Raw genomic sequence first — 23,068 nt, forward strand, 5'->3', positions numbered from 1 at the left:
GTTAACAGTGAGGTTAATACAAGAAAAGTAGAAAATGGATGTAAACTGTTGTTAAGTCAAAGTATTAGATTTATTATTGAAGTTCTGATTTGAATTAAACCACATTAGCTTTAAATAGGTTTTACAAATAAATGTACGTTGGCAGAAAATGTATTTTTTTTAATGAATACTAAAATAACTACAGACATACACGAATAAAAGTGGTCAAGTTCAGCTTAAATATGATATATTATGTTATATTATTATCAACATGACTCATGGTACTGATGATGATGATGAACTATAATTTTGGCGATTTGCATTTATTGTTTATTGATTCTTTTCTGTATATTTATTTTTTGATATGTGGTTTATAGATAATTTTTTTGTCTATACTTTAAATAGTTGTGCACATGATATAATAAGTTTATTGGGACTCAACTGTTTCTGTCCTGGCCTCACCTCGGCCCCTCCTACTGTAGTGGAGCTTCTGCTGCTTTCAAAGACTGTAGGAAATACTGACAGTAACATGTTTAGGTGCCAGAATGCTACTGTAAACATTAGACATTTACTATTTTAAATAAACATATACTCTGGAATGATATTTCTGTTTAGTCTTCATCATTCAAAATCAATGAATCTAAACAAATAAGCAAACGAGACTATAAATAAATGCCTCATTCAGATCCTCTGTGTTGGGACTAACCAAGTACACTGTAAATCTGTCATTCTGTAAATATACCGTATTTTACTGCTGGGGAATAATCATCAATGATTATTGCAATATAATCCTAATGAATGGCAATACATCCATCTCATAACTTAGCCTATATATTGTGTGTACTTTCTAGGAGGTTAAATTAATGGGTTATTTCCAACAAGGTTTTTGTTGCATGCAAATAATTGACCATTAAAACTTTACTGCAGTAATTTATCCTAATTATATGTTAGTGTTATTGCTTCGGTGACACTCCAGATTAATATTAATGTATTTTGATTTGCTTTTGACCCAACACTAACAGACTTTACATGTTTTTGAGGAAGTGAGGAAGTGGATTTCCTCCCTGAACAATGGTTCTCCCCCCTGGTTCTCCCCCAGCGGCCCCTGAAGGCCTCACGTGTGACCGGGAGGAGGAGGGGGGATGGACCGGTGGCGGCTCCCGGGGACACGCCCGCTGTGACGGCGGCAGCGGCGGCGTCTGCAGCGGCTGAGACACGGAGCTGCTCACCGGTCCTCAACTTCTCTCCCCGCCGGCATGAGTGAACTTGTCTCCCGGAGGAACTAAGACCTGCTCCCGGTCACAGGGATGTGAAGCACGTTGCGCATCCTCCTGTTGGAATGCGTCCGACATAACGACGACAGTTCACACAGGTAATTCCGCTTCGTTGTGACACCTGCTCCGGTTCCCGCTGCCACGCCGACTCTGGAGCCCGGTCAGCGGCCACACGAGCGGCTCACCCCGCCCACGAGTCCCCGGTGCTCAGGACGAGACGTGGATAATGTGCTTTTATCTGTTTTCATGGGAATGTTGCGGCTTCGTTTTGTCTTTAAAACTGAACGCAGCGCAGGTGGATTTGAAGAATAGCAACTGAGGAAGGAGCAACTTTCTTATTTCAAGCGTTAAATGTTTCATACATTTCATTCATGTTTCATTTAAACTTTAATTACGACTATCACAGGCTGGGAAAACTTTATATCTCAGGTTTATCAAGACTAAAAGTATCACGATTGTCAGTGTTGTCGCTGGGTTGTTATTACCATGTTTTGTAAAATGTATAAATAACAGATACACAAAATAAAGTAATTTCTCCCAAGTTTTCTATTGAAGTTATAAATATGATCAGTCAAAAGGATGATGGTATTGTCTTTATTTATGGCAGGTTGACTCCTTGTTACTTTAAAGGTTCAGTGTGTGGAAACTAGTGACATCTAGTGGTGAAGTTGCACGTTGCAGCTGAATACCCCGCACATCCCCCTCCCCTCCAGTTTTAGTTTGTCCAGTTTGGAGGACTTTAAAATATGAAGATGTCAGCCTCCTTAGAGAGGAGCCGTTTGTGTAATTGGCTGTAGTTTTCATCATGAGCCAAGATGGAGGAGATCCAGGTACTAGCTGCATTGAACCAGCCTCCTTCTTCTCATCGCTTGCATTCGCGTATTTGTAAACGCGGCCTATCACAGAAGAGACTTTCCTCGATTGTGATCTTCAGATTCAAGATCAAAATTTTAACTTTCAGTCTCAAAATTTAGTTTTTCAATCACAATTTACATTTTTTTCAAATTAACCAACACAATTGGCTCTGATCTGGCTCCATGGTGAACGTGCTGCAGTGTAAGACATGTTTAGTGAAAAGCTCCTTCAGGACATCCTTTTACGAGGCAGCTCATCTCAGCCGAGGGAACAAGCAGCCGACCCCATAACTTATTGATGGCCCCAGAATGCAGAATGAAGCGACTGGGTGCTAAACTTCACCTGGCTGGTGATTTCACATGGCTGTGCTCTGATGTGTCCTTCACACAGGGTCACTCCTTTCCTTTGCTTTTCTCCTCTCGGCTTTATTGTTCGGGGACCTGGATGCACGATGCACCTGCTTCTGGTGCAACACAACAAATCTTTCTTAATAAACAACAGTCCACCAGTCTGGCTCCTGCAACTGAGCGGATTGACCCCACTGGTGTGTGCTATAGGTGGTGACCACTGGGTTTAATAGATATTTTTTGGACGGATATTTTGACTTTTCATCACAGAAGAAAAACAGATGAGACAAATGTTTTAATAATGGCTCAGTTCCATCCTAGGAAGACATGAATGCTCAATATCTACAATTTGATAACACAACCTTGAAATATTAGAGTGATCTTCAACTTAGAATTAGTAAAGAAAAAGAAATATGCCAATAACTGTTTGTACCACATAAGGGGAATAGATATTATAATGTTGATTTCTGTTGTTTATTATATTGTTTGTCTGTTCATCCATGATCATCTTATTGCAACCTGCTACTACTTAGATAAGTCTTACTATAGATTTTTTAAATAAATAATATTTTAAAAGCACCTGTGTGATAGTCATTTTACCGAGGAAAACAGCATATGGGGTATTTTTAAAGCCTTAATATGTTTATATCATAAACTGAAACTACAGCCAGAATTTTCTTATCATTATCTTCTCCTGCAGAAACCAGCAGTGAAGGGAGTTCCTGCAGATCTGTGTGTATTTGGAATCAAACCTCGGAACCATTGTGTGTTGTCCACCCGTTTTAATTAAGTTATTTTTCCCCTGCATTGTTATCCAGCGCTCTCACTCCAACTCTTCCAGGCACTGCAGAGGAAGATGGAGGTCCAAAGTGGCGTTCAGCAGGCGGAGCCCCGCCCTCTGGGCTCCCCTCGGTCAGGGGCCAATCAGCAGAGTGCACTGGATGACAGTCAGACGGATGCCGGTGGCGGGACCTCCTCTGACAATCAAAGTACAGATGTGCAGCCAGCAGGCCAGAGAGATGACACAAAGGTAAGAGACAGACACGCAGCTGTGTGTGTGTGTGTGTGTGTGTGTGTGTGTGTGTGTGTGTGTTTGTGTGTGTTTGTGTTTGGGTGTGTCTGTATGTGTGTGTGATGAGCGACGGGTTCCTGTCCGCTTGTTGAACCACTCTGGGTGTCCTGTACTTTCACATAGAAAGACTCTAACTCATCCACTGTGTCTCATGTGATGCTGAAAATCCAAGTAGCATTTTGAGTGTTTTGTGGTTTGTGTGTTTGTTGTGTTAAATGATGTCATGCATGTCCCTGGTACAACTCCAAAGCACTGGTACCTGCAGGGACTTGTGGGTTATCTAGCTCTGGATGGACCTGTTTGCAAGAAAATGTGAAACTGAAACTTTCGGTCTTTTCGTGTCTTCTGCTGTTTTAAAGGAAGTCGGTAATGTTTTGCGATGTTGCCCTGATAACTGTGTGCACCCACTGCAAACCACAGGTAGGAGGTGTATGTTTAGAACTGATTATAAATACATGCAGACCCTAAGTGGCTTGTTCGGCCTCCATCTGCGAACGCAACTTCTCAAACATTATCGGCCCTCCGCCATCTTGGAGCCCTCTGCACGTCCGAGAGTGACAGTGAAAATCTTGCTGGCTCTCTTCCATCTCGAGGATGTCAATCATCGCTCTGTGGCGGGAGGCAGAAACGCTCGCTGTCAATCAGCCCGGGAGGCTCCACGGGCCCCGGAGCAGAGTAAGAGATAGAGTCAGAATAAACACAACAGATACACCCAAACATTCAGTAGATGACAGGACTGACTGCGACTGGCAGCTGTGGATGGGATGCTTGTCATGGCTTGCTGTATCAAATTTGAGTCTTTCGAGCAAACAGCAACTGACATCATCCTTTAGGGTGTTCACCTCTGTGATGTGCGAGTGCTTCAGAGGCGTTTGGAAAGCATTAACAGCTACTGAAAAATTTAAGAGGGTATAATTGTTCTTGGCTTGTCAAGAGGGGAAGACTCTCACCAGTAGAGAATGCACTGTGGCGGTATAAATCCTATGTCTATTTCTTGCAGCTAGTTTTATGAGAGTGAGCACAGAAATGTTATTGGAGGTGCGATTAAAACATTGATTAGTAATTCAATTGTGTCTATGTGCAATTATATAAGAATAAGACTCAGATTTTATGATGTATAGGAAAGTACAGGATGCATTTTCATCCTGTGGGAAGCTGTAGAGACACACACACACACACACTCAAGTAGGACTTCCTGTAGGATTCCCTCGTTGCCTTCATGCAACTGGTTCAAGCTTTTAAAGCTCACATAGACTAAAAGATAAATATGTCTACTGATGCATCATTTACTTAATCCCGGAGAGTCACTTACACAGTTTTCTGATTTCTATCTTTGCACAGATATCAGTGTTTTTAATCAATACAAATCTTTTCTACTAATGCACAACCTTGGAATTCTCATATAGATTTTAGAGGTTTAGAAAAGTTGATTAACAACAAGTGCAAACTGTAACTTACACTTCACAAACCCATATGAAACCTGAAGGTCTGTAATGTACAATAGGTTGTGTGTCTGTGTTGTTGCATTGTAGAGTTTATTCTTTATAACTAGCTTATTGTGGCAACACTAAAAACAACAAATTAGTTTTTTGTGATTCAACAGTGGATGTCTCTTCAGTGGCAGACATCACCTGACTTTGTGCAAGAAGGTCATTGCACTTGTTATTTAAATGTGTGTGTGTGCGTTTGTGTGTGAGTGTGTGTTGTTCCTTTTTCCATTTTTGTGCTTTTTGCTTGTTAATTATCATTTTAGTCAACGCCCGCTTTAATTTACTCGAGGTGGCCCTGGGAGAGTGTTTTCCTGTGACACCGCCCGACCAACCGGCTGACAGTCGGGCGACTGCAGCCGCGGTGTCATCGATTAGCCCGGACAGTTTATTCATCAAGGTGTCATCAGTGGAAGTGGACCAGTGTTCTCGTCCTTGTTAAAGGGTGCTTGCCTGTGGCTTGCCCTGTTGTTTATTAGCGATACATCAGGGAGGATGAAGTGCCGCTGTCTGACCTGAGGTCTCCAGCTCGGAGCGGCTGTGGCATCTGAGGTCGTCCACAGGGCAGTCAGTTGTTGTGGAAAGGTTAAGGAAGTCAGCTGGTGGAAGTAAATTTGCCTGTTTTTAATCCTCAGTCTGTTTCCAGAATCTGAATACCCCGGGGCGGAGAAAAAAGAAGTCAGGGTTTCAAATTCATTTCACTGTCAGTGATGTAGTGATGAAGGACCCTTCAGTGAGAACTTAATCCCACAGTGCTCCAGCTCGTGATGTTATCTGCTAATTGTGGTTGTGCTGTGGGGTTGTGTGTCCTTTGAAGCGAGCCAGTGGTGAAAAAGAGCGAGTGAAACTGGTCACCGGATCTTTGATGGGATTTTATTCTTTAGAATCCGTGCACGCCCCTTTTCAAACTTGGTTCACCCTTGTGTCACTCAACCAATCAGAGTAGTGTGTCTAACGGTACACAGCTGAGCATCCTGATGACATCACACCACTCATTGACTTAATAGAGTGAGGCAGCAACATTTAGATGAAGATGAAATGTAGGAGAATACATTTTTGGGGATTCTCTACAGTTCTAGCTTTCAAACTGATGTTTGATCTTCATGAGTTAAGGGAGGTGAAACGTTATGATTGACAGCAGGGACTCTGATGCGACTGGTCGTGCGTTTTAATTTACTTTTGGTCCCGAATGACGTTAAAAGGGCAAAATGGCGGCACCCGTACCTGGGATATTTTGGCCTCATCTTTGTACAACAGGAGGAAGCAGATACAGGTTCTCCATCAAGGTCTATGGTCCTAACTGTAACTGCTACTCACGCCTTGATTTGAATGGCGTGTCACTGAGTTACATAGCGAGAGGTCAAATGGCAGATTGGACTAACTGTTAACATCTAAGGCCCATTTACAATGAATTGTTATCACAATCTATTTTTAGTGTCCATCCACACAGATATTGCAACAATCCACAATCCCAATTCAATACTAATAACAAGACACCAAGAGATTGTATATCGATTTCCTCACAAAACTATTTATTATCATTTGGACAAATAATGTTTAAAGTCTTTTGTGCAGAGTTGGAGAAAAAAGGGGGCTCACCCTTTATTTCCTCTGCGGGTGTGTGTTTCATGGACGAATCCTCGAGGAAGAGTCGGGTCAAGTTTTTCTTTCAAGGTCGGATCCGTGCGTCATAAAGCTGTCGCCGACCTTTGACCTGAACACGGCCCCCCCCCGGCCACTTCGCTGTAACCCGACCCCTGCGTTGACCCGTGACTCTAACTGAAGCTCAGCACACGACCCCTAAACCAACCTGAATGATTACCTCACTCGCATCCCTGTGTTGGGTTGCACTCATTATTCCGCAATTAGCTTTGATGAAATCGGAAGCATCGGCCGGGGCCACCGATGATGAGGACTTACATCGCTAATCTGAAATATCGCTGTAATTGGTGTCATAACAAGCTGCTGACCTTTAAACTCATTAACCGGGAGCAGGACCACGTCACAGGAAGCCCGTGGCTGCAGGTAGGAGGCAACTCGCTGATGCTGCAGAGTTTCTAATTGTTCTGTATCTGAAGTGTCTTTAAGTGCAAGAGTTTCTCCTCTGAATACGTTTGCATGTAAAGTAGACCCGTCTCTTCCTTGCTGTGGTAATTTGGAGTCATCAGGGATTGAGCTTTTAAGCGCGGATCAGAATCGTCATCCCGGAGACTATTGCTGTTTCTGTGATTGCACATATGAGAGACGTTCAGGAACACAGGAAGCAAATTATATTAAATTGCCCTGAGTGAAGATTTCCTCTGCAACTCTCCAATGAGCGATCAGAAAATAGAAACCCGTGCAGATGTTCAGAATAAGAAGGAGTTTGATGTGCTGCAGTCAGATGAGAGGAGCCTGGTCGACTTTGTGATGACTTGTTGTCCAGATGCTCTCGGGAGCGTTCGCCTAACGACTCCTCACGACTTTAAAGTTCACCTGAAAAGCAGATGGCTTCTCACCTCGCGATGCAATTGGGCTTCAGCAGTCGTGCGTCAGGTCGACTCTGAAATGGAGTGATCAGCAGTTGAGTGATCAGCTGCTCAGCTACATGCAAACAAGCTGAGACGAAGCTCTCAGGTAAAATACACAGAAACAGGAAAGTCTTTGGTCTTCTCCATCAGCGCTGCCTGAGTGGACGGGGGGGTGCAGTGAGTTGAGGTAAATGTGGACAGACATCCTGAACACCCCCCCCCCGGTCCTCCACTCTGCAGATGCCTCGGTGGTAGCTAGCAGGGCCCAGATAATTACCTTGTGTTGTTTCTCCTCCCACACTTTGCTCTTGAAGTCCAGGCTGCCTGGCTGCTGAGCTGCCTCGGCTCTAATAACGTCCCGGTTCTCCATTGATCTCGCTCCCGTCCTCCGGATATGAACGGGAGCGGTGGAGGGAGCAGCTCAGGCGTCTTCCACGAGCCACTGCAGGTTTCCTGAAGTGCAGGTTAATCAATATGCCCGTATCCCTGATCAGGGAGGCAACGCAATGCACAAATGACTGTATTATGCACATTAGACAAATTACAATGGGCTCTTTGTAAGCAGGCAAATTGAAAACTGGTACCTTGTCAAGTGCTGTACAGTTACACACACAAATGGCTGTCGTTTTTTTTTCCACTGACACAAATTGAACCTGTGACAACCAAATTATTTCTTCGGCGTGGAGCGGCCAGCGCTGCAGCTGCACAAAGCCAGGCACCTTTAGAGAAGTCCTTACTGCTCCATTTTGTTGAGAAAATTAATGGCTACTTTGCTGAGCTGTGTCAGGAGAAGTAAAATAAATTGCAGCTCTAATAGTTTTGGATATGCTGCGACGTCTTAATCCTTTGACAGCCCACATATTCGCTGCCATGCACTTCAACAGAAATACCTTCAGAGGCGGCAGCTGTGCAGGGAAGTGAGATGTGACCCGACTGAGACGGCAGAGAACAGCAGGCAGATACACTGCCACTGCATGTGTGTGTAGATTATGTGATAATCCCATTACTCAAATGCTAATCTGAGTTTTATTGGAAGCTCATTTTTTAAAGCTGACATTCTGACATAATGTCTTTAATTGAATCCTCTTTTGTACGTAAACATTTACGTTAATGAATCCAATTCCCTGCGATTTAGTAAATAGCAGTAAATCTTAAAAGAAATGACTTTTGAGATGAAGAGATTTGTCTTTATAATAAGGTTTTGAAAATGACAATTTAGGAATTCTGTCTATATTAGATTAGATTCAACTTTATTGTCATTGCACGGTACAAGTACTTATACAACGAAATGCAGTTTAGCATCTAACCAGAGGTGCAGAAAAAGGCAGTAAAAGTTCAGAGTATTGTGCATATTTAAAGTGGAATGTAAATAAATAGATATGTGCAGTAAGAAATATATATGGAATAGTACAGTATTTACAGGTATTGTATGATATAAGAACTATGAGCAAGATAAATATATAAAAATATGAATATACTATAGGCGGTATAATACAGTAATAAAAAGGGGGGGGGGGGGGCTGTTAGAGATGTTTTACTCTCTAAGCTGCCTATTGGATTTGAATGTAGCACATGCATATCTGATCTTGCAGCAGTGCATCATATACAAATGATGCAGACTCCGGTTTACCTGTATTGATTTGCTAACGGAAATAATTGCCCCCACTTGCTCAGCGGTAATTGACAGTGATGCCCTCTGAGCCACATTTCAACTGACAGCTTGATGAAGGTGCCACTTTGGCAGAGGCGTAATGAAGCGCTGCAGGAACACCTGAAGGATCCAGCCGGGAGTCGAGGTGATGCAGCGTTTTTAACAGCAACTCAGAAAACAACTGACAGGTACTGGTCGGCCGTGACTGAGCTCGGAAAAGATAACGATAACATCCTCACGTCTGATGAATAAAAGAATAAACAGGATTTGACTTAAGTTGGACTTTTGAGACTTTTACAATGTGTGCTTCTCTCTCACTGAAAACAGTATTGAGTACTCAGAGCAGGAGGTGATTGGTTTAACTCCCTGTGCGGTGACCAAGGTCCAGCCTCTGCCCTTGATCTCATACTAGGGACTGATGATCATTAGTGAGAAGGTGAACGAGCATCACACATTGATTTTTTGAATCCTTTGCTCTATTTGTGAGCTCTGCATGGATACACACTGTTTACTATAGCTTGTGGGGTATTCGTTAGATTAGCTGAGCTCAGAAAACGTAATATTCTTTACTAACAACAGCAGTGTAGATGGTAGGAAATGCTTACCAGTGGGATTTGTGCTGTGTTTTTACGACTCTGGCTATTTGCAGAGACGATTTCTTTGTTCCTACTTTCTATTTTAATCCACTGCTTCTTTATTCTGTCATAAAAAGCTAAGGAAATGGAAGATCAAGCGAGTTTATCATGTGGTCATATATCAAGAGACAAACTCTGTCTGCTGCTCTCATCAGTGCTTTTTACTTCTCTGTTTTAAAGCACACTCTAGCTGTAAACATAGATGACACATGTGCACTCATATGTGTGCACACACACACACACACACACACACACACAGTCACACACATACACACTCAATGACACACTACCAGCAGATGACAGGGACCTTATTAGCTGCTGTCACAACACATTTATCCCTCATCTGTTTCTGGGAGCTGTCGCGAGCTAAAGGTTGCTCTCTGCTGCAAAGTGGCAAATTGCGCTCCTCCTGCTCTGTGTTTTTCAGTCTCTCTAATGGAGAGCGATTGCACGGGCCCGGGCCGTCTCTCTCTCCGCAGCCCTGTCGAAACAGGGGTGATTTCTGCCCGAAAATAGCCCTGCTGTCAGCTCGCCTTAGTTGCCGGGCCCGCTGAGAGTCAGTTAAGGGGATCAGTGCTCGCTGGAGTGTGCGGCTCGGTCGGTAAGACACAGCGCCGGTGACACATTGCTTTGATGGGATCACTGACCGCTCCTAATCCCCCCCCTCGACACAGATGACCTAAGAGGCTCATTGGACTCAGGCAGAGTCACCAGTCATGACTCCGGCTCGGCCCCCGAGCTCAACATCCTGTCCCGGTGACCTCCAGCCCCGGCGCTCTCTCAAACGGCAAATAACCAGCGTTTATCTGTGGTTGACAGATGTCCGGGGGTCGCTGTCTGGGAAAGAGAGTCACATGTGGGATCCACGGTGGAGCTTGTATTACATGTGCTACAAAAAACAAACAATACAATGCGTATTTGTTTTTCTGCAGAGGAAAGTTAAAGCCGTAAACAACATAAAACAACAAATACTGCTGCCGTTGTGCATTTGGTCGGTTCATGCAAAAATATTTGTTGGCCTGCAATTTGGCTCGAGAACATAAAACATGAGAACGCCCCGTTTAGGAGGCCATCTGGAAAATCCTTAGCTGTGATTAAAAAAAGGAAAGAAAAAAATCATGCCCCTTGCATTTTTATATTTTAATGAATTGTGCACCCTGTGGATGTTTGCTGTGTGTGTGTGTGTTTGTGTGTGTGTGTGTTTGTGTGTGTGTGTGTGGAGCTTAAGCGGAGGCATGTCTGTTGTTGGGGGTTTGTGTCTGACTCAGTGTCAAAGCTGGGAACTGTTCACTCTCTGCGTTTGCGATGACTTGGCAGCGAAAGCAAAGGTCAAGGAAGACTCGTGCAGAATTGCCAAATGTGCACGATTAGCAAATCTCCAGCCCGCACGGCCTCTCACGCAGCGGAGCTCTCCCCCTGCCAGAAAACACACAGCCTATATTTAATGTTCTCATTTCTGGTGATAAACTGCTCATTATAATGGTTCTCAAAGTTATAAAACTAGTATGTACATTGAACGACATGTTTTATAGCCGATTGTTTGTGGGGGATTTATAGAAGCAGAATATGCAGCCCGGCATTCGCCGCCTCAAAGGGAATGTTAGTGGATTACGTGTTCGTCCAACACTGATGGTATGTGGCTTGTGGCCATTCAGAGAGGGGGATCTTGTGAGGGAGTGGGAACACAGAAAGAGGCCCCACAGTTATTGGTTTTACAAGTTTCCCAATTTTTTCAGACTTGCAAACTCCTTTCTTTGTCACGTTTCTTTTTTCAAGAGTAAAAAGTGTCTTCTTGTTTTTTGCATTCAACAAACTGAACGAATCAGAAGAGATATACATTTGGTTTGTGAGATAACTGTATTAATTAACATTGGAAAAGCTGGAAATGAGTTTTCTCTCACATCGAGAGTAACCGTTCTTTATCGTGTCACGTCTTTACGACTGTTGGTCTTTATGTTATTGGCCGTAATTCATAATGTCTTTTTGAATGATATCATTGGAGCTAATGCTAGTTTTTTATTTTCCAACTAGACGCCTTTGTCTTCCAGTTTTTAAAAAACAAAAAAAAGATGTCAGCACTTAATGAATAAGTAGCTCTTGGAGCCAATTGTAGAAAGTAGGAAAAATATTTCTTGGCTGCTATCTTAAGTATTCGTCATGCTATCAAACCGTTGTTTCCTTCAATTGGAGACTGGGTTCTTGAATCATGCCCAAGTGTGGAAATATAGAGTGATTCAGAATTGGAGACTAAGGGCATTTCATTTGTTATTTTCCAGGGTATGGAAATGGTTTGTGTGCCCCAAGTTCTATCCCTGAAATGAAGCCACCATAACTCTTATACTTCCATTTCAAATTTAAACAAATTTCTCATACAATTAGTATAAATCTGCACAGAACCGCCACTAATCTGAGCAAGAAAATCCCAAACCTCCAATGATGATGTCTTGCCACAGTGTTGTTATTCCATTAAATATCCTGACATGGAATAAAAGTGTCTTTCAGGACGTCGTCTCGATGAGAGCGGTCACACGGAGATGACCTCAGCTCGGCTCTGTCTGCGCTGACAGATGCTCCACTGTCGAGTGCCGACACATGCGCTCAAATATTTCCACTTGGACAATCTGTTTCCATTCCGGAATGTTGTTTGATTAATTATAATCGAGCCCTTAGCGTCAATATTTCTCACTATTTAGACGAAGCCTTGGCTCGTAGTCGTCACAACATCTTGAGGAAGCAAAAGAGCAATATGAGATTTTCTTGTCACTGCTTGAGTCTTTTTTAATTGGACATTTTACAATATTTTTTTCCGTTGAACCCAAGCAAATGAAAAAGAGAAACCACACAACACAAAAATGACGACTTATTAAATCTGTCCTATGATATTTATTGTGCCGGATGATTGCATGTCTGTCGTCTCATAAGCAACATTTTCATCAGTTTAACTGGGTGTAATGATGAGAAACACATGAGTGTGACTGTGATGAGAAGTGTTGGTGAAATATTGGTCGGAAAAGTGGTTTCCCTTAATATGACAAAGATTTGAGAGCAAGCGCATGTGCATGAATATAAAACAAAAAAGAAGCTGTGACAATTTTACCTCTTAAATCTTAGTGGGATTTATTTTTTGATCGGTTCAAACAGCGAGGCTGGAAATAGTCCTGTGAGCAACAATATTTTTATTTTGATGTCCCATTGACCATAATTGTGTGTTGCAGAAATGCTCTTGGAAAAGAAAAGCTGCACTTTGGGTGTAAATGTTATTTAATGACCCGGAACGACCCAACACGTGTAAGAAATATATAATTGTTATTGTTGAATGGTAAAAAAAAAAGGATCAACATAACAATTATTCTCATATTTAAAAAAGCTGATTTTTACACACCACATAATGAAAGATAAAACATGTTATCACATTATTTTGTGACATACTGTCGATGCTTTAGAAAAAATGCTATGAGAACTCCAACAGGACGTTATAATGGAATCTAGGCAGATGTTTATATACGAAATATATATTCTACTCCACATGTCCTAAATTGATTTCAGCTTATTCCAAGTGTGACCTTATTCTGGTCAAGTTTTCCGGGAAGCGTGGACTAGGTGGTAGAGTGGTCGGTAGTGGTAGTGGTCTCCATCAGGAAGGTTGGCGGTTCAATTCCCACTCTTCCCCATCTGCATGCCGAAGTGTCCTTGGCAAGATACTGAACCCCTTAAAAAATGGCCCCTCATAGATGTTGAGTGTACTAATTGAAGTTCGATTTGGACAAAAGCGTCTGCCAAATGAAATGTATTGTAAAAGTGAATCAGAAAATGCTGGTACATTATCATGTCTTATTCAGACTTTTTTTGTGTTAATATTGGTCTATTGGTATTCACTGGGTTTATTAAAACAACCATTTGGCTCTAACATCTGGTTCCTGACGGCCCCGTCTGAAGTGAGACATTACGCTGCCTTCTGGGATTCATCTGTATATTTGTTAACCGACACAGTGACCTCACACAACCCATGTCAGCTGACCCTCCCTCCGGACCCTCCTCCTCTCGATCGGGATCTAACACGGATCAGACGCTGCCTGTCTTCGTTGATCTGACCTCGCTGCCAGGAAGGGAAATTAATTAAATGAAAGTGACATTTAAATGTCATTTATCCAACCCACTGACACACAGAGGGAGAGAGGGAGGGAGAGAGAGGGAGAGGGAGGGAGAGAGAGAGAGAGAGGGAGAGTGATCCGCATATGTGATCAGTGGGATAAAACAGAAATCTAACTGTTATCTGATGAACTATTCATTCAGTGAAATTCAGATCACAGCCTCCTCCACATGAACAAAAGCGTGGCTCTTGTGGTCCCCCCCCCCCACCCCCCCCCCACCCCCCCCCCACCCACAGTGGCAGTTACTGCGGATGCTCCATCCCTGTGACTCGGCCACGGAATAAGGCTTGAAAATCAGAAAACTGCTTCAGGATGTCCCATGATAGTTTCGGCCACGGGTGGAAATCAGGAAGTTCAGGTTTCCAGTTTGGAGATTTGGCAAAAGCACCACATGCCATTCATCCGGTTTAATAGCCCATTATACTTTGGAGAAAAACTAGTCCAGTGCCGTGTGAGATATTATCTTCACATCTATGTGTGTTTAAAACAAAGAGCTGTGCAGCTCACAGGGGCATCTTCAGCGCCCCCCCCCCCCCCCCCCCCCCAGCTCGGTGATAATTAGAGCAAACGCCTCCATCGTGCTCCCTGGGGCCTGTAAAACACACAGCACGGTCCAAAAGTCTGAGTCCGCCCAGCCATTAAAATAAACGGGAACTTGGTCTCGGACTTAAGAGCCCCGGTGTAGATTCACACCTTGTTAGGCTGTGTGACCGGCCCTATTAGCTGCAGCCGTACGCCTCGCCTCGCCTGCCCACTCATGAACACCACCAGTGGAGATATAAGAGGTCGTTACTGGGAGCAGATAATGGTGAAAACGCCGCCCCGGCTTTGAGCAGATTGAGGAAATAAAAAGGTAAAGCAGCTCATGCATCACGCTGCGCCGAGCCACAGTCCTATAAAGATAGGACTGTTTTAAAAGCTGTTAGCGAAGCGGGGCGGCGTGCAGGCGCAAGGGTCAGCTGACTGCCCCCCCCCCCCCCCCCCCCCCGTGATGGCGTGTAAATGAAATGGTAATAGAGGGTTTCATCACCACTGCTAATTACCGAATGACAGTTTTCTCACCAGTGCGTCAGTGTGTACGTGTGTCTGTGTGTGATAGGCCTAATTGGGTAAACTCCCATTACACTTAAAAGTGCATTACTGCTGCTCTTTTATAGAGGCTATAATTAGAGCGCTGCAGAGATCGAGCGGTAATTAAGTTATTTCTCGAGTATTATTAGTTCGCTTGTTACACGAGCCAATTGTAGAGAAAAGGATAGAACACATATTTGACTTAATGCCTGTGCTTTGTTCAGTTCATAGATATTAAAGCAAAGAGCTATTACACACTGCATGATTAGAGTATGACGATATATCTCATAGTCGTCTACTCAAGGGATTTCTCCATGATAGAATTAAAATATTACAATGGACCATTTCATCCTGTGGAGTTGCAGAAGACTCGTGCAGGCCTGCTGCGTCAGATGGAAACGTGCACGCTCACGGGAACACATGCACATTACTCGACTCGCTCTCGGACTGACTCTGTGTTTTTTGTTCACGTCATGTGACGCCTGCAGTTGCAGCAGCGAGAGCTCCAGATCCTCGGAGTAATCCAGATTGTCTCCTAATCTCCTCACTCTGCCATTGACCTCATCTTTCTCTACACTTTCCATGCAGTGGTGCTTTTTGTTTTTTGAAATTGCTTTAATGAAATGCAAATAATTGTAATTGCTCGGTTAAAGAAAACAACAGAATTCATGTAATGGCCCTGTGTACAGCCATGATCCACTATTTTCACTTATTTCCGTTCAGGTGTGCTTTATTAATATATCCCTCAGCCTATTGCACTTTCATGTTATCTTTTATATTCTGTATTCTTCTGGCTTTGTTGGTTTGTTTATAAGCAGGTTTACAGAAAAATTAATGAACTGAATCACACAAGATTTGGTTGGAAGATGGGACACAAGCCAAGAAAGGACCCAATAGACTTTGATCTGGACAAAGTGGACGTGGGTCCAGGAGTGTTTTTGCCAGATACGTTTTTCTTATTTTTCTACATTTCCACCATTTCCCTGAATGACTAATGAATGGATGAAGTTGAAAAAAGGCCCATTTAGAGGACTGATATCTATGAGTGTGTACAAGTTGGTGCGGATTCATTGATTTTAAAGAGACGGCTGAGCCTTGGCAGAGGTACGAGCTCTCCTCCGTGCCACTCGAGTAAACACATGAGTTAGGTGACCTCAGGTAACGTTTCTCTGAGACAAACAAACCTTCAGAGAAATTTGTGCCCACGAACCATGTGCTTTCCATTTTTTGTATTTCTTTGTCTCCTCTCCTTTGTCTGGCCACCAGCAGATTTCAGTAACACCCGTAATGACGTTAACGATGCGACCTCAAACGGCCTTGGAGGAGGAAGCTGGGAGACTGGGTCACTGGCACGTTTTCACAGGCTTCGCAAATCCCACAGAAAGGGTGGTGGCGGTGGATTGAGAGCACGGACTGTTGTGCCAGGAGAGCTGGAGCAGATCCTCTTTCTACTCGGCTCTGAATGGGCCTATTTTTAGCGCACAGGCAGGTTTTATTGGACAGATAGATAACTCTTTGCTAAATGACCGAGGCTACACACATCCATTCTACGTGGAACCTCTCTGAGACCCCGGCTCCTGGACCGTATTGAACTGATCTATTAAGAAGCCATTATTCTACAGGGCTGGATCGCCACAGGGGGAAAGGACAGTAATGTGAAGCTTTGTCAAAAGGGGCAAACTTAAAAAAACATCAGCAAGGGATAAAGCATAAATCTCCAGAGAAACAATCAGAGATAATTGAAGATAAATTATTAAATAAAGGAATGTGGCATTAAATCATGAACAAACTAAGTGAGTTACTACAAATTAAGTGGAGATGTTGAAAATGATACAGTTTTAAGTAGAAAGTGTAAAGACTCACATTGACCTTTGAATCACATTGACGTTAGCTCCGAGCATGTTGATCCATATTCACCCAAAAGCAAAAAAAGATATTAAAAATGATTTCAAGTTTTCAGGCAGAGTACAAGGACATAAAGGTCAATAATAAAGACAAATTCAATTAACTGGTCTTCTAATAAGATGTAAGATTAGCAGTTAAATAAATTAAAAACAGATTTTTTAAACAAGTATTTTCACTTATTAATGTTTATAGTCACAAATGTAACTTCCTTTAAAACATGGCAACACTTACTTTAACTATAATAACATCATGATCCTCAGGACTGGAATCAGCTCTTCCCTCTTCTCTCTCTTTGTTTGATTTTACTAGATTAGGTTAGATAAGGTTTTGCTGCATGGAATAAAACAACACATGCCTTTCGGATCTGTCACTGGACAACATTTAAAATTTAAATCGGGTAATATTTTAATTCTTCTTTTTCCAGTGTAGAGCCGTTAAACCTCCCGATTCTTAGAATTGGCCACACAATGTATTTGGTGGCAGTGCTCCAGCAGGTGTGTAAAGGGCAAATGAACCACAGCTTTAGATGAGTGACAGGCCAGCGCATTAACCGCCCTCGCTGCAGTGTACAGATTTTTTCCGAGATACAGAAATGACTGTTTTCCCTAGACGGGGGACTTAGGATGGATGTCGTGCCCAGGGTTAGCAAATCTCATTTACAAATTTCAGGCGGGGAAATATTCCCCCCCCCCCCTCGTCGTCCCCCTTGTCTTCCTCTCCCATCACAATGGGAAGGAAAAAAAAGGAAGCTTCTCATTTAGAGGAACTGGGGGCCTGGAGGCACTTAAAGACACACACACACACACACACACACACACACGCACACGATCATAGACACGCACACACAGCATACAAACCAAATGAATTTCAGTCCTTCTGCACAGAGCTCTATCTTGTTTACCAGTAGCAGGGCTGGTGTGGTTTGAACCTTGTGAATCTCTCTGTGTGTGTCTGTGTGTGCACCATCACGGCAGAATGTGGTGCTGGTGGATGCAGCTACAGCAGCAGGAGCTATGTTGGTTAGCAGTAATTTGTGGATTTGATTTAAAAGTGAAGGACATGTTTTATAGTGGATGTGGTTCTGAGCAAGGCCACAGGAAGGAGGGGGGCAGGAGGGAGGTAACGGGTCCTTAACCCCCCCCCCCCCACCACCACACACACACTTAACGCCCCTGTGTACATATATTTGTAGAGTACTGGGCTACACAGGAACATGGACGAGCAAGTAGTACACTGTATATTGTAACATAGAAAGGATATTTTCTACTATAGGTTACATTTGCATATATTGAAGTAGCCTGTCTGAGCTTGTATGCTCAGCTTCCGTGTGTGTGTGTGTGTGTGTGTGTGTGTGTGTGTGTGTGCGCTTATGTTGTGTCCCTCTGCCTGTGTGCGCATATCCCTTAAACCGTCTTTATCCCCTCGACTGCATCCCAGCATTCCTCGCTCCCTTCTTTTTATTTTGGGAGATGTTTGTTGCAGAATGGAATCAGCGCTTTGAGAGCTGATCACAGACGTTTCTCTCCAGAGACATCTTAAGGAGCAAAGTGAACCTATTTGCAGCGCTGCAGCGAGTGGGACTCATTTATGACTCACAGCTGAAACGCTCCGGATGATGTCTGAGTCGGGCACAAGGGCCAGTGTCCGCTGCCATGGTGACGCACAGCCAAATGTAACTGAACTGGGAGAGCAGTGGAGATGGAAATGAAATGAGGGGAAGCTTAAGAGGGCCCAGAGGCGGCGCCGCTATTGTCATGATAAAAATTCCCAGAGAAAAACTGGCCAGCTATAGGCTCCTGTGTGTGGACTGATAACTCAGAAACCCTCTAATACTGCGGAGGGGGACATTTTCTGTGGAGTTTTTTAGATCCTGGAGATACATCGAGACCAAGCAAAACAAATTCAGAGACGATTCCAAAATAATACAGATTTTCTTGGGGGAAGTCGTGTGTATCTTCTATGAAAGAATCATTTTATCCTGCAAATGTCTAAGAAAAAATGGAAAGAGTCAAACAAAACCAAAATAGGGATTAGAGCACAGACATATTCTAGTGATGCACAGAAAATGAAAATTAGATTTCAGCCTTCATTTTGCAGCTTCTACACACAGAAGCGTCTCCTTCTCCCTGATCCTGTCTCTGACAATTAACTGTGCAGACACGGGAAGACTTGCACATGCAGTACTTCTCGTGCATTTATTTCCAAGTGTGGCGACAGTGTGTTTGTGTGTAGTCAGACGTGTGTCTTGCTTCACTGTGCAGCGGTCGGCAGCAGAAGACGGTGACGTCAGGACAGAGACACAAAACAGACCAGCACGTGTTAATCCACTGTGCCTGAGCAGGTTGGCGTCAGGCCAGTGGGACAGAGGATCGGGTCAGATGACAGCGTGCGTCTGCCAAGTCTGACAGGTCCAGCATGGAGCCGGGCACATGGAGCTTCCTCTCCTCACTCCTCTCATGACAAACACAAAATCTATGTGAGCACTGATATTGAAACCTGAAAGGGCGACTTGTAGCCATATCAGCCAGTATTTGTTCAAGACAAAGTATTGAGTACTTTTAAATGACTATACAAATATAGGGCTGCAGTAAATTGATTAATATGTCGGTAAAAGTAAAAAAAAAATTTAAGGCAATGTCTGGAAATTGCTCCTATTAAAAATAGATTTATTTGAAAATGTTGGAACCAACAAACAATTATACTTTTCCTTCAACAAATGCGAAAATATATTATATGATACATAAAAACTAAATAAATACGAATAATATTTCAATAGTCTATCTGGCAAATTCCCACTCAACTATACATAAAATTTAAACCTGCAAAAATATTTACTTTATGTGCTACGTACCAGATAAACTGGTATTGAGATATACTGTATGTAGGATGAGCCAATATCATCGGACTGTATACAGCAAACTGGGTCGGACACACACACACACACACACACACACACACACACACACACACACACACACACACACACACACACACACACACACACACACACACACACACACACACACACACACACACACACACACACACACACACACACTGTGTCACTCAGGCTGCCACAGCTCTGTGACCTGACTGTGTGACAGGCAGCCGGCGTGCAGAGCCTTCAGTCCCGAGCTGGATGAGACGCTCTGTCACTGCTGCTCTGTGCCGCTCAGTATCAAACCCTGAACTCCAGATTAATCCTCCACATGCCGATAATCTGAAACATGTTTGTTATTGTGCCGTGTAGGTCACAGAACTCTTCTACGTTTATATTTCCTCGTGTAGAAATGCTGTTGAATTGCAAACAGAGTGGAGCGTTATCGTTTTCCCAAGCGACAGTGAGATTACACCGCCCGACAGAGGGCTGGTTTACAACACTCCCATATACTTGTTATTGTTATGGTAAAGACAGTAAACAGTCATTTTGTGCACAGCAGGAAGCTGATGGTGCCATCCAAGAATATCACATCATTGCAATCTCGTTTACTGCTCTGGAAGCTGTTGTTGTGCATTTGATCGGCACGTCAGGGCCACTATCACCATGTTTCACATTTTTCCATCATAAACTGATGCTTCAACTGAGAATTTAAAGTAAATGTGGAAGGAGGAATTGATAACAAACAATATCTCCATCTGTGTTTTGAATCGCTTTGACTATGCAGTCCTATCTGCCACTGGTACGGATTTTTGTGAATTGGTAAAGGCTTCATTTCCAGCACAAATAAGATCATATGACACAGTTTCACCCCAGTATCTTTCAAAAGTGTTCCCTATAGGGGGGTATGCAGGATGATGGAACAGCCTGGAGTTGTACAGTTAAGCAGCTGGACATGCCTTCACCACATGAAGACTCCAGGTCTTTACTTAAATTAAGAGCAGTTTTTTAATGCAGGCCGTTGAAAAAGTGCAGTAACTATGTAAACTTCATTCTGCAACCAAAAGAGAGTGTGTGTGTGTGTGTGTGTGTGTGTGTGTGTGTGTGTGTGTGTGTGTGTGTGTGTGTGTGTGTGTGTGTGTGTGTGTGTGTGTGTGTGTGTGTGTGTGTGTGTGTGTGTGTGTGTGTGTGTGTGTGTGTGTGTGTGTGTGTGTGGTGTATGTCAACAGGCGGCAGTGCCCTGTTGAACCACTTAAAGGATTCTATTTAACGGGTCAGCCTAGCAATTAATCAAGGGTTTAATTGGAATCCAGAGTGGAGTGACATGATTTATGCAAATAAGGTCATTAATATGCATGCCTGGATTCGATGCTTAAATTAAAATGGCTCATCCGCCAGCGCAGGCTAGCACTTTCATTACGGTGAATTAGAGAGCGATAATAACTCCAAATACACATATTTATTTTCCGCAGACATTCAGAACAGGACATGCCCACAGGAAGAGACATATGAAAAGGCAGAAAGAAGGAAGTTCTTGTATGGGGGGGGGGGGGAGGGGACACAGTCAGGAAGAGGCAACGCCAATGCTGTTAATTTTACCTCATTAGAAGCAGACTGCTATCTGCGGGGCTTCGCTTTTAATTGGATCACCAAGCAATTTAAACCACATTTGGTTCTTAATTGCTTTTTATGCACTTTATTATAAAAAAAAAAAAAAAAGTACAGCAGCAGGAGTTTGCTATTCATCAAATTCTTGTCCCCGGTCAACGCCGTGCAGCGACGCCCACGTGCGACCTACGCTGCTGCCCTTGGTATCCACCCCCCCCCCCCCCCCCGAGGGACTGTTTGTGATCCTTGCCCCGAAGTGTCCGGTCCACTCACCCTCACCGGGCGCTGATGCCGGGGGGGGGGGGATTACAGACGAGGAGGCAAGGGGTTCGAGCATCAGCTGAAATCGCATTCTCCTGCTACTTGCCTCATTAAGGTCACCGCACAGGAATGTGGACTGGAGCAGCTTCTTGACTTAAAAAGCAGCTGGGATGAGCTGGTGAGATCCACCGGCTCATCAGGATATTAACACTGTGACCTGTTGGAGTGCTTACGCCTCACGGTCGGATTCCATCAACCTGTGGAGAGAGTCCCGACCACATGACCGAGGCCCCGTAAGCCTTCATCCAGCATCAGTCATCTGAGTGTGATGTTCAATCGGCAATAAAGGGGGTTTCTGCAATGAAGGGGATTTGAGGGACCGAGGTCAAGTGCAGCAGATATGAAGGAAAAATCAGAGTCCTACAATTACTTCCAGTTCCCTATAATTGAAGATAAGGTGAAGTAGAGAAAAAGCCTTGATACATGTTATCTGTCAAACTACAGGCAGAGACCAGAGGTGTCTGGAATCGTCCTCCTCTTTGACTGGAGCGGTTGTTGTTAGTTATTAACTCCATGTTGCTCTTTGTAGTTTTAATCCAGCGTGCTAATATCTGTATAATTGAGAAAGAACCAGAACACATAGAGACATTACAAACTATGCACGCTGCTAAAACATTTATCATCTGAGGCCTAAAATGGAGATGATCAAAATTAAGACTATTTCAAGATCCTGCGGAAACTCTGAGTAACTTTTCAAAACAGGGATCACAATGTTTAGGGGACAAAAATAAAAACCACATGCTCTTACAATTTGGAGAAAATAGAAGTGAATGGTTTTCATCTGTCAGTCACATTGGGATGTGGGAGGAACAAACTAGACTCACTGCAACTTGCCAGGCTGTTTGCAGACACATGTTGTCCCGAGACTGAAACGAGAGTGCATTATGGTTTTCATTGTTAAAGCAGCATCTGTGTTTTTATTGCCATTGGTCACGGCTCACTGCAGGAATCAGTTAGACCTATTGACAAATGTGTCGTTGGCAATAACTTGTTGGATCTTACATCTTAAGGGTTTAATGATACTGTGTTTCTGGACCACATCTGGACCTCAGGCCACGATGATTACATTTATAGTCCTATTTCTTTGTAGTTTTTATTTCCTGTATTGGACTTCAAAACTGTAGATAAAACGAAACTATGAAATATCAGTATCTCTGTGGAAGGAATGAATTCCTACCATCACCGTATTTATTCTGTTCTTCATGTACGTATTGGGAAAAGAAAAGGTGTGGTGCTGAATGAGGCTCAATAAGCTCACCGGATAAATAACAGATGAATCATAAAAACCTCTGAAACTAAACAACATCACCTTAATTCAAAACAC

General features: G+C 43.3%; 1 protein-coding gene across 1 annotated transcript in view; it reads left to right on the plus strand.

The window, feature by feature from the left end:
• Nucleotides 1-1,197: 1,197 nt before the first annotated feature.
• Nucleotides 1,198-23,068, plus strand: part of rbms3 (RNA binding motif, single stranded interacting protein) — a 246,819-nt gene continuing 224,948 nt past the window's right edge. Inside the window, exons 1-2 of the mRNA XM_053446879.1 lie at nt 1,198-1,351; nt 3,297-3,485. Of these exons, the coding sequence (XP_053302854.1) occupies nt 3,312-3,485 (174 nt within the window). The 5' untranslated portion in view covers nt 1,198-1,351; nt 3,297-3,311. The remainder of the gene's footprint in view (nt 1,352-3,296; nt 3,486-23,068) is intronic.

This window comes from Pleuronectes platessa, chromosome 18 (genome assembly GCF_947347685.1).
Source record: "Pleuronectes platessa chromosome 18, fPlePla1.1, whole genome shotgun sequence".
NCBI lineage: Eukaryota > Metazoa > Chordata > Actinopteri > Pleuronectiformes > Pleuronectidae > Pleuronectes > Pleuronectes platessa.